Source organism: Cygnus olor, chromosome 3 (genome assembly GCF_009769625.2).
Source record: "Cygnus olor isolate bCygOlo1 chromosome 3, bCygOlo1.pri.v2, whole genome shotgun sequence".
NCBI classification, from domain to species: Eukaryota; Metazoa; Chordata; class Aves; order Anseriformes; family Anatidae; genus Cygnus; species Cygnus olor.
Window position 1 is genome coordinate 79462287 of NC_049171.1, and position 13170 is coordinate 79475456.

Here is a 13170-nt window from a genome sequence, read left to right on the forward strand (position 1 = left end):
CATACCACTGTTCATGTCGTTTGCTAAAGGAAACTATCGCTTCCTTTGCAAAAGGATGAAATCACTTCCTATACTTTCCTTGTCCAAAAATACTGCCTCGTTTTTCAACCTGGAAAGACTGTCTTCTCCAGCTTTGCTCTCCAAAATTCCTTAGAAAGGTAGAAAAGGGTATGAGGTGGATTCAGGCAGCCTGGAAACATACCACAGATAGTGAGAATTAGGCAAACTATGAGAAAAAAAAGATCACTGCAGTGCTTATTTCCAGAAGATGGAAATAAAATGGCAGCTGTACAATCTGCCTTGCTGTTGCTGGATTTTGCCCCAAAACACAAATTCAAGATTTCCAGAATTCCTACTGTGAAGGAGTGGATCTCTGCTTTGAAAGAGAACAAAACAAAGAAAAGCAGTCCCTCTGGGGGATGCAAGAGAAGAGATGTGTTTCTAGGGTAGATCCAAAGTTCTTCGTCTGTCTGTGTCCAATGAATTTTAATCCATCTTTCCATGACATCTAACAGACAAGTCTAACAGGGAGGAATATTACTATGCTGCAGCCCTATGATTATTCATGGAGTCTGGAAAAAATCCTCAGCATTTCCATTTGAATGTCTTATGCTGCTGGCACTATAAACAGAAGGCTTAACATTAAAAACACAGTAGTAGTAGGATAAGATAGCAAGGGGTGGGGGGGTGAACGAGGAAATAGCAGAATAAGCAAGCATCCATGAATATTTGAAGGACACCAGAGGCAAAAATGATGGTACTAATTGGACGTGTGAGGATGCCCAAGTAGTTTTAAATCAATTTCATCTAAAAGGCAGAACGATTTCAGCACGATTATAGCAGCAAAGGCTGACAGCCCCTTCGTGCATAACCATGCCCAGGTTTTCTGGGCAGTTGCATGGAAGACATGCCCTAGGTTTAACTCATGTTAATAAGGAAAGATCTTTCAAAAATGGAAACAATTTCTCCTTCCTGATCACTCACTCTAAATTTTATCCTTCATGCTTTCTTCCTCCCTTTCCTCCCTCCCTCCCCCAGTGTTTCATCTAGCAAAAATAAAAAGTGGCTTTGATTGCATGCTAGGAAACTGGGGGAGGGTTAAGGTGTAAAAAAGTTCCAGTTGTTAAAGACTGTCTTGCTGACGGATCCTTTTAAAACATGGGAACATTTTATTATCTATAATATTTCCTGTTGTGCTTCCTTCCTTTACTTTCTTAAAAGACTTTTATAATTCATTCTGAGAGCTTCATGATTGTAGGTTTTTTGTTTTGGTTTGTTTTCTGGTCATTCTCTGAGAAATTATTGAGACTGTTTAAAACCTTATCCTATTCTGCAGCCTGCTTTTCCTGAAAACAAGGTTTCTGTCATTCTGCACCAATAGGGATGCAAGTGAGAGATGTGCATCTGAGACCAAAAGCTGAGTGGCCAAACATGAATTAAACAGCCCACCTAAATGCTCTGACATTCAAAGGTTTAGCAGGGGAACTCAACTCTTACTTGTAAGCTAGGCCATTTAAGTATCTGTGTACTTCAAAATATTCACTAATGCTTTACCAAAATGTCACCAATACCCCTGTTTTCACCTTAGCTGTCTGCCTTGCTACTTAATTTCTTTCAACCAGCCCGATGGTGCTTTATCTTTTAAAAGACATTTAGTCATTATCTTCAGATATTTTCTACTAAGCAATACAACAAGCTCTGTATGTGGAAGGATTGTGCCGACTCCACTGAGATGTCTGTGCTCGCTCTCGCCATCAGCGACAGAGGGCTGGGCCCCTGACATGCTTGGGAGGACCGTGCTTAACCCAGCACCTCACATCCCAGCTAGACCTCACTGTGCACACCTCAGACATGCTTCTAATTGAAAAGCAAGTGTATTAATCACACACACAAAAACCTGCATCTGAAGCACTGCAGGTAAGAGTTATTCCTCTGCTTTTCCCATTGTGAGTCACACAGACACTGTAGGAAGGGTGCCCAGCTCTGGGTCAGGAGCACTGCAGGCCTCATGCACTTGGGCTCTGCGCTGGCTGATGTAGAGGCACTGATGGGCCCATGAGGATGAAGTGGCAAAAGCTTGAGAAACTGAAAGGGCCTAAAGAGTAAAAAGGAGGTGATGAGAAAAGTCCTGGAGAAGTTTTGACCAGAAAAAGAGTGAGAAATCAGACAGGAAAAAAAGTGTTGGGAGCTGCTTTGGCAAGTGAACCCAAGACGTTTATTTCCTTTACTCCACACAGAGAGAGGCAAATTGCTTGAACAACATGAAAGGAGGAAAGGAGAACAAGGTATTTCAGAATTCATGCTTAATATTCTTTATTGCTGATATGCTTTTTGCTTTTTTCAGTGCAAAATATTAAAATGACTTTCACATCTTAATTGTCACTTTTAGACTCAAGGTGACTACTTAAAATTAGGAAGTAGAAATGGAAAGAGATGGAAAGAAGGTATGAGGAAATACAAGAACAACACAAAGACGAGGGAATGATGTCTATAAGGAAAGCCTACGTCAGGAATACTAGTCTAGATCATTGTGGGCTTCTCCATATATGCATATCTCTCACCAAAAGATGCAGGAAGACAAAATGGAAGCTAACTGAGCCATTCCAGCGCCACTAGCCTGGGAGTGAAGCATTAATGATACCACACTGAAAAACAACAAAAATCTCACCACTACCATGGAATTGCACAAAATTCAATTTAGAACAGAGATATATATATAAATATATATATTATATATATATATATATTTAATTCCACAGACTGTAGAGAATGTTGATCGTTTGCAGCAGTCATTATGGCAGTCCCTACAGCTCTTCAGACTGAAAAAATCTCCAACACATGGTTGAACTAGGTGGTATTTTGAGAGCAAATACTGCTAGTCAAAGCATACAAAAAGTATTTCTCCAGCACTCATTCAGTATTTACCTATTGCCAATTAACAGAAAGCTTCAGGGACAATTCTCAGTGGCAATGGTGGTATAATTCTGCATTTAGCATAATCTCAGAGACAAGTGAGAGAGATTTTACATTTTGCTCTTCTAAGCCCTCAGGCATTTTGGGTCTAGTATATACCCTTGCATATCAGGACACAACCAGGACTTGAGCAAGCCATAGCATGAATTATTCCCTGCTGCAATCTGTACACAACTAGCACGTCACCTCAGTTTCAATGGTTACACTCCTGCTGAACATCTCCCTCTGTGATCTCAGCTTTTCCCATCTTTACATCTTGACAAAAGCTGGTTGAGTAAGCATCTTCTTGAAAGGAAGGTTTGAGTTTACTGCTCCTAACCTCAGCTTGCCCCTAAACATTTTATTCAGTTAAATCTAAAACAGGAGACAATCTACATTATCCAAGTGAATAGGATGAACACTTTCTGAGAACACTTATTGAAATTCAGTAAATACATTTCAACAGGTTTCCAATACTCAACATGACAGAAATTTCATGAGTTCATTTATTCTTCTTGGATTTACATAATTTGGAAGCTAAGCATTAGAAGAATAGCTTATAAAAATGTAGTGCCACTGTATATCCATACAAGCCCTTAAAATATGACTTGCTTCCTATTTCTGATTTATGAGTCTATTCCCTTCTGCCCTGTTCCTGCTTTCCTTTCCAAATATCTCTCAAAGTCTTCTTCTATTGTTCTCACAATTTTTTTTTCTCCATAGGTCTGACTTCCTGATTATGAATGTCTGTTGCACTATCCTCTCTACTGCATGCATTTTGCTTCTTTGCCCATCCCTTTCCCTTTTCATTTATCCTGCTTGTGGTTTTGATCTCTGCTTGCGTTCCTGCATGGCCTCAGCATGCATTCTCTCTCTGATGCCTCCCTTCTGTCTTTATTCTGTCCTCTTAGAATGATTCAGTGAACTGGAGTTGTGAATGCATCTTTAACTCAGCAGGGAACTACAGAGCACTGAATCAGAATGCACTCCCAATTAATTATCACACATATGGCTCCTATTCAATTAGCCTCAATTTGTTTTATTGACTGCCACAGGCAAAATTTGAGAAGAGGAGATGTTACCAGTTAAAGAGATACTGCCAAACAGTCAAAATACAGCTTTGAATTTTGTATAGCCTCCCTTGTGTGTAAAACTCCTGGCAACTTAGAAAACAGTTATTTTAATGCCAGTTCTATTTGGCTAAAGGCTCCCATTTTTCCTCACCTGTCTTTTCCCAGAGAGTTGTGACTCTAATTGTGGAGTCAAGTAGTAAGGCTGGTTTGGAGAGGACATGTGCATACACCTGTGCTACAGCAAGTGGCCAAAAGGGCATACACACACACACAAGGACACTTGCTAAGGGGGAGATGATAGTTCAAGACACGGAGGGGGACACGATTTCTAGTAGGACTTCTTTTAGCCTGGGGCTTTACCTGAAGCAGCACCTCAAAGCCCTGCACATCCACTGAAAGGGATTAAAGACCAAGCCAGTGCTGTAGGTACAAGTCCAGCGACAGTGCTGATGGTGTGCAATGTGAAAATGTATATCATACAGGTACACCAGCAGGGAAGAAAGAAGGAAGGGTCCTGAGAAGACAATCAGATGAGCAAGTCCGATGAGTAACAAGCAACTTCATAGTGCTCATGAAGAGCTAAGACTGAAGTATAGTCAAAGATGTTCCTTGTCGTTCAAATGTTTTGTTTTTCTCTATTCTCTCCCCAATGCCAGAACCATGACCATGCATGTGTCTGGAGAACAGGGCGCAACTTCCCAGAGAGCAGTTTATACTCAAAGTTTCAAGAGAGAAGCATTCTTTTTTTTTCCCAAAAACATGGGGAAATTTTCCAGTTATAAGGGAAGAGTAATGAAGGAAAAATAGCAGCAACCCGCTAATGCTTCAGCTTTTGCGTCACTGCCAGGTGGGGAGAGCCACCGCCACCAGCAGGAAGGCTGTACCCATGGGCAGGCCTAAGTATCTTCTAGTACCAAGCTAGGCTGAGCATTCAAGGATCTAAATCCCTTTGCAGTCATCAGAAAGACTCAAGAAATTCATCATTCTCTGTGAACAGGCTCAGGCAACCCATTCTGATTTGAAGACAACACACCAAAAATTCAAACTAAAATCTGTTCCTTCACTGATCCTGTTTGTTTCGACTTGTAAGTCCCGGGCACTAATGAGTTCCCATTGTGGTTTTTATTTACATGCTGAAACTTATTTATACTATTTTGCTGAGTTTTAAATTATCTTTACACTCAATAAAAGCCTGGAGAAGCCCTGAGGGCAACCCAATGAAGAACTTTCTTAAAAGAGCTGTGGTCACCAAAGGGGCTAACATAAATAAAACTGAGTAATAACTGATAACAAAGGATCTGCAACCTCAGTACTGTAACATCTTTGAACTGGAATACAGTGCTTCTTTCTGGTCAGTTTATAAAAATAGAGAAACAGAAGCAGCCAAACACAAAAATTAGCAGAGAAGGAGAAGCAGTTTAGACGAAACTGAAAAGATTGCAATGAGCTGCAGAACTCCTTGGTGCAATGTGTCTTTCATGCCAGGGACTGAAAGCATTCAGAAAAGATTGAACTCTAAGTAATGACAACTGGCAGCGACATAGTCAAAACACAACATTTCTGAAATTATATTTGAGGAAGTAAGACGAACAGTAACTCCTATAGATACAGGGAAGAAAGGGTTTTCTTATGCTTAAGTCATGCTGTAATTGTTGACTTCAGAGGTTAATGTACCTTTCTTGAAAGTATTCATTATAAATCAATGTCTAAGACTACTGAACTATAAACATCTGCTGCAGTTGTTCCTCTGTAAACATCACCACTATGGAGGTCTAAGAATATGTGAGAAATCAAACAACATAATGAGAAAAGACGAAAAAAGGAAAGGAAAGGAAAGGAAAGGAAAGGAAAGGAAAGGAAAGGAAAGGAAAGGAAAGGAAAGGAAAGGAAAGGAAAGGAAAGGAAAGGAAAGGAAAGGAAAGGAAAGGAAAGGAAAAGGAAAGGAAGGAAAGGAAAAGGAAAGGAAAGGAAAGGAAAGGAAAGGAAAGGAAAGAAAGGAAAGGAAAGGAATGGAGCGGAAAGGAGCGGAAAGGAAAGGAGCGGAAGGAAAGGAAAGGAAAGGAAAGGAAAGGAAAGGAAAGGAAAGGAAAGGAAAGGAAAGGAAAGGAAAGGAAAGGAAAGGAAAGGAAAAGGAAAGGAAAGGAGGAAAGGAAAGGAAAGGAAAGGAAAGGAAGGAAAGGAAAGGAAAGGAAAAGGAAAGGAAAAGGAAAGGAAAGGAAAGGAAAGGAAAAGGAAAGGAAGGAAAGGAAAAGGAAAGGAAGGAAAGGAAAGGAAAGGAAGGAAAGGAAAAGGAAAGGAAGGAAAGGAAAGGAAAGGAAAAGGAAAGGAGCGGAAAGGAAAGGAAAGGAAAGGAAAGGAAAGGAAAGGAAAGGAAAGGAAGGAAAGGAAAAGGAAAGGAAAGGAAAGGAAAGGAAAGGAAGGAAAGGAGCGGAAAGGAAAGGAAAGGAAAGGAAAGGAAAGGAATGGAGCTGAAAGGCGTGGAAAGGAGCGGAAAGGAAAGGAAAGGAAAAGGAAAGGAAAGGAAAGGAAAAGGAAAGGAAAGGAAAGGAAAGGAAAGGAAAGGAAAGGAAAGGAAAGGAAAGGAAAGGAAAGGAAAGGAAAGACCAGCCTTAAAAAGGAGAACGTGAAAGGTCTGAACATGCAGCTCCCAAACAAGACCCACAGACAGCTGTGGGTGAATGGCATTTTGTGTTCAGATCAGGGGTTTCAGCAGCTGTACCAGACAAGCCGGCTCACAGGGAAACCAGATGCACTAGGGTATGTTAAAAAATAAGCATTTGGAAGTGGAAGGCTTGTTATTTTATGGGAAAGAGGGAGGGAGCAGATGGGCACATTTCACAGCTTCTTTTCCCACACACGTGCATGATGTGGGGTCAATCCCGGTTATGTCCACACTGGGAAAACTCTCCCCACTCCACCTGTAGGGTGTGCACGAGGGACAAGTGATGTCAGCCAACCGGAAAAAAGAAAATGGAAGCCACACTAAATCTGAGGCATGGCAGGTCTTCCTTGCCCTCCAACCCCAGCTATAAGAACCTTACCAGCAGCTATTTTCCAGACCACAATGACAGAGCAACAACATACTGATGCACTTGGAGAAAAGAAAGACTTGTTCACATATTCTCAGACACAGAGAGGCATCCGGTAATGCCATTCTGAGATAACTGGCAATTTAATCACAGCCTCTTTAGAGACACTTAACTAATTTAGTTACACCACACAGTAATTCACTAGAGACCCTTCAAAGCAAACGCAAGCTGTGCCTTACCCAAAAATAGGCACCAAACCAGATGACCAAGAAATAACAGAGGCAGAAAGGAGCAGGGCAGAGGAGAGAGGCGTGTAGGCACTGAAATCTCCAGATTGCTGGTGGCAGTGTGCTCTTTATCGGGACAAGTCACAGCTGCAGCAGAGAAGGGGCTGCTCCGTGTGATCCAGGGATTAGACCCACTGGGGAATGAAAGGAAACTTTCTACTCGGTTCTGTCTGTTGCCATGTCCAAGATACAAAGCAAGATAAGAGGAAGGAAGGAGGGGGAGAGACAAAGTGTTTAAGAAAAAAAGCAAAGCAGTGGAATGAAACAACGGCATTTGAACAAACACTATGCTTTAAAGTGCCTATACATTAAATAAGATTTACTGCTGTTTCCTTTTCTCTCCCTGCTATCTATGGCCTAATCATTCTAACAGCTGTGAAAATAAAGAGTAAAACAGGACTCTTCAAACTGGGAAGCAGAACCCAAGCTAATGACAGGACAAACCCAGTGTTGCATCAAACCTGTTTTTTTGTTGTTGTTGTTTGTTTGTTTTAAAGAGAAAATTTCTCATAGCTGGACTCCCACAGGACAAGCAGCTCATGAGAGCAGGCCAGCTTTCTGAATTTATGCCCCTCTCTTTTCAACAACAATGGCAGCAAAAGCTGTAAAAAATGGTTGCATGACAAATTGTTCTTCCTTAACCTCCCCCCTTATTGCCCTTTTTTTTTTTTTCTCTTCTTTAAAATCTCCCGTCCCTATCCCCCCAGAAAGGTCCACGGAAGTGCACACTCTAAACAAACGGTATGTTGACTCTGGGGAAGAACACCCATGCTCTGCACACACACCGCCAGAGCACAAATAGGCACAGTATGATTCCTGAATTTTGAAGAGCTTGCTAGGAATTTCACAATTTGCTTACTGTCAAAATGAGCTTTTTATTTATTTATTTATTTATTTTATTTTTTCCCCACTTGAGTTCCTCCATCTCCTTGAAAAAACAAACAAGCTATCGTCTCAATTCTCCGAGACTTTCAGTTCCAGATCACATCATCTGGAGTGGCAGATGTCCCATCAGAAACCCAAGGAATTGGGTGTATGCTTCATTGGGTTATACCCAATGTTACCCAAGGGTGTACACTTCCTTGGGTAAAAAACTGGGTGAGTGGCTGGGCCCAAAGAGTTGTGGTGATCGGAGCTATATCCAGCTGGAGGCCAGTCACTAGTGGTGTCCCCCAGAGCTCACTATTGGGGCCAGTTCTCTTCAGTATCTTTATCAATGAGGTCAATGGAGGAACTAGAACAACTTTCCCCTCCAGTTCAAGTGCCTGAGCCTATTTAACTCCATGGCTCTGAGAGAAAGCATTCATGGCATCTCTTTGAATTTTTAGATATGGAACGGTCAAGGTCTAAGGCAATAAAGCATGCTAGTCTCACTTTATTCAATTATTTCAAACATTTTGTAGGAAATTTCCCTATTCTTAATATAATATTACTCCCTTCCCCTATCTTTTTCTGTCTTTTTACTGTATCCCTTTAATAACCCAGGAATTTTTCAGTTCAACTCTCACTCACTCTGCTCAGTTCTTCATGTGAGATGCACGTTGTGGAATGCCACAGGTTCAGACAAACATTTATTTTGCTTTGATAACTATCAGTCTTCTACAAAGCTGTTTACTACTTCTGAAAGATTTTGGGGGGGCAGGTTGTTGTTTTTGTGTTTTAAGTGAGAACACCATAAAAGATATACTAGAATCTCTAACAAACATCCAAGCACAAATTTTTCAGTCTACTGTGCGCATTCACATTGAAGACAAAGTTGTAGTTACTGATTATTTTGAAAGGACAAAGAGTAGTGGTTTAAAGCATTAAAAGCATTAGTTTTTCACACTCAAAAAATGATTAGCACCAACTTCTTTATTTCCTTTGATAGGGGTCACTGACAGTCACTACTGACAAAAACCAGACCCCCTAATTTAAGTATCAAGCACTATATTTTGAAATTCTTTTGAATATCTTCTGTTCACATTGTCCCAAAAGCCTTAGACCACCGAAAGCAAATGAAAACCGTCCCATCTATTTCCATGTACAATAACCTACAGATACCACACTAATCTAACTACATTGAAGAGATGTGCCTACAACCATTGAGCTTGATTCTCTAACCTGTAACTAGAAAAGAAGCCACATGCCACATTAAAATGTTCTAGCTGAAGTAAAGTGCAGCAGATGTTCAATTCTCCCACTTCCTACTTAATGTGGTTCAAGGTTTCTGTCAGAAAATATAAAGCTGTCTGTGGGATTGGCAGTAGCTTCCTGCTTTTCCAAGCCTGCCCTTGAGTTTTACTCCAATGAAATAATGAACCTGCTGACTCAGAAAAGGATGTGTGAGAAATAATTTTGTTAAGATCTGACGCCAGTGTACAAAACTTGGCTCACCCCAAAAGCCTTCCACAAATCGCATCATATCCAGAAGCTTTATGTAACTTGGCTTTGTCTCAGTAGTTTCTTTATAGAGGAGTACATGTGCACTCACTGACACAAGTCAAATTCAAAAAAAAAAAAAATCTTCAAAAATTCATCAGACCATTTCCCCTAAAAGATGGAAGAATCAATCAGTAAAATTTCAAGTTCTGAATTCCCTGAAGGTGCTCAGATGCATCAGTGGTATTGATACAAGAAGTGTGATACAGGTACAACACTTCTCACTGGTCTGGCCAAATCCTGCTTTGGCCAATGCAATTTTTACTTATGTTGCTGTTCTGCAGCTGCCACAACTTACTGGGAGCCTGGTTACATGTTACTAAGTATTCGCTCTGAAAACTATCTCTACTTGGAAAGGACAGAGTTTTCCTGCCTCTACCACTCTTGTTGGGAACCCATTAGACTCCAGTTACCAAGAGCTTTGAAATCCTACAGGGTAAAAAAAAGGAGCAGAAAGTCTTTATTCAATCTGTTCAATATTCTAAGTTTATGTCCTTGTGAAACCAAATGAATGACAGCTAAATTCTGACAAAACCAACCAATTCTTACGTCAAACTCTAAGATCAGATGTAGCAAGTAATTACAATGCACACTCATCATCACCTCTCTATGAGAGTTACCTGCCACATCCCAAGTGGTAACGTTTAATCAGGCCAGTACAAAATATATTAATGCAGCCTGACTTTGGTGCCAAAGGCTTAACAGATTTAGTTGCTAACACTAGCTAGTAAGAAAAAAAAGGCTGACAACTGGGAGTTTCACCATGTTTTGTTTTCACAGCTTCATTACTGTACGCCTGTACAACAAATGCAACATGACACCTCATCTGTAGCACACTGATAATTGTTTAAACACACTTTCAGAAATAACTAAATGACTATGAAATAGTAAAGCACCAGAATCAAGATTCAAAGGTTAACCTCTCAAGGCCTACAACAATTTAAGGAATATCTTTGGAAAGAAAAATATCTCCACAAATGAAATTAATGAGAGCAAATCCTTTAAAAATAACAAGGGTAGAAAACTTTTGAATAGTCTTACTTGTAGTTTTTCTCCCAGAATTTGATTGGTCTTGCGTATGATGCGATAAAGATGACACTACCAAGAAATGGGCTCAGCGGGGTAGAAAAGACTGAAGTGGCCAGAGTTTGGAAAAAAAGCATAGCAGAGTCTGAAAACTGCAAGTTAAGGTAACACAAATGATTTCATCATACTATCAAAACATTGTTGAGGCAGCTCTTCAAAACATTTTTGCCTTTTTGTTATTTATTTTACCAAAGAGGTGGAGGGAGGAGAGGAAATGAAGGCAGGCAGTGCCAAATTGCCAATTACCAGCATGTAATCCATGGCTTTTCAATGCTACATAGCTGTAATGGAGGTGACATGTCTGAACAGAGTATGGTATTAGCAGGGTGACTGTCTAATCTCTGCCTGAGGACAGATCCAGGCTGTAGCCAGAGCAGTGAGGTGCCCTTTTCCAGCAAGTGAGCATATCTTCTACAACACAAAGTGGCTTTCGAGAAGTCTGACAGAAAGGGTTTAATTCACACACACACAAAAAAAACACTAATATTGATTTTCTTGGAAATTCTTAGTTCTGTGCATTAGTCTTGCTTCCAGTGAATCCAGCATTGCCTTCTGTGAGTTTCTGCTTATTCTAAAATTATCTAGTATGTAGAGAAACAGCTATGCCTATACAATCCAACCTGCTGCCTCAAAATCATGCTTTCAGGTTAGTTTTTACTGACAATTTAATATTCCATGCTGACTGAAAGGTTAAAAAAGTGTAAAAGTGTTCTGCACTTCATGCTTTTTGAAACATCTACAAAATGAGAAGGTGAGGGCAGGGGAATAGAAAACATCACCCAAACACCATCATGAATGCCTGAATCCATGTCTTACTTTAAATGTAAATTAATATTTCAGGCTGCTGGAAAGCATCTTAGAAGATAGACAAGGATATAGAAAAACATGCAGGTTAAAAGGAACACGATTTAAAAACAAAAACACACACACAAAAAAAAATAGGCAAATTAAATGTCAGGGATCAACTCTTCTTTAAATCGTACCAGGACCATGAAATCTTGGGAAAATAGTTTCCAAGTTGGCATAAGAGACCAGTTGTCCTTCCTTATGCTTCTCTTGGGAAGAAAGTACTAAATAAAAACGCCAAGGACAAAGTAGCAATGATCAAAGTACTGCAATTAATTGCATCTCAGACTAAAATTACTGTCAAATCACCCAATAACCACAGTCCTTCAGCTTACTCTGTTCTAATAATGTGTCCCACAGTCTGAGACTTTACAATAATCATCTTTACACGTGTAGCATCATTTGCAGCACAATATTTCCTTAAAACAGCTCACTAGCCATGTTTTCGAAGTAATTTGCAAAATCTAGAAACAAATATTTGCCAAGAGATCTCTCTCGAATCCCTCAAACGTATGAAAAGAGAGTGGTCCTGAATGGTGTCTTTGTGCATTAGCGAATTTGCAAAATGAGCTGCCCTCAGAGTCTAAAGTTCAAAAAGCAACAGAGAGCACAGAGCAGGAAGCAAGTGCATCAAAAGTTAAACTGTCATGTTATGCTGTAGTCATAACCACCATTGGCTGTAAAAGATGAACAAGTATTTACAAGTGTCAGATAAGGGAAAGAGGCACTGAAGCTGAAGAGACAAAAAGCGAGTAAGGAGGACAGATAAGGACAGTAAATTAAGTTTTCTTAAGAGGGTTCTAATGCCATTATTGATTTTAAAACTGCCACCATCATGAGTTAAGACATTTAGAACTCCCCTGTGAACTGCTTGTGTTAAAGACATAAGCAGTAGCAACATTTTTATTTTTGCTGAAAGACATAATGCTCTACTATATGCAAGTTGGAAGCCATTTCCCATTAGAATCGTGAAGTGTGGTTTTAATAAAGTGTTTCATGTATGTAAGCATATCACGGGAACAACTAACAGCACCAGGCTGACTTACCTACAGCTGATGTGTACAGTGGCATACAGATGTATATACATAACTGCCAAAAAGGTACAGGCGTACTTTCTTGTTCTACATCCCAAGACGGTTCTCCTGTGTGCCATCTTTGTTATGTTAAATGGTGTAGAAGCAGAACTTGTTTCTTTGAGAATAATGGATTTTCTTTTTTTAAGGTGGCCAAAATCAAATTTTGAGAATTAACTAAAAACTGTGCAGCATGAAATAAAATGTTCCATTTGAAGATTAATTATTATTTAACAATCTGTTTGAATTCAAATTAGCTTCAAAACAAGCAACTGAAAAGGTTGATGTTTTCAACATCTTCCACCCCCTTTTTTCAATACAAAACTACTGGGTAAACCCAGCCCAAATCCTCTGATGCCTCAAACCCACATTTTTAATTGCAATTACTATGGGCCAAGACATT

General features: G+C 40.0%; 1 protein-coding gene across 6 annotated transcripts in view; it reads right to left on the bottom strand.

The window, feature by feature from the left end:
- The window catches only part of PCNX2 (pecanex 2), a 158575-nt gene that overhangs the window by 43728 nt on the left and 101677 nt on the right, over positions 1-13170 (bottom strand). For all 6 annotated transcript variants that reach the window (XR_005819063.1, XM_040554128.1, XM_040554131.1 and 3 more), the window contains one exon: positions 10804-10933. Coding sequence is in view for 5 of the 6 variants with exons in the window: in XM_040554128.1 (XP_040410062.1) it covers positions 10804-10933 (130 nt within the window). In the remaining variant the exon portion in view is untranslated. The remainder of the gene's footprint in view (positions 1-10803; positions 10934-13170) is intronic.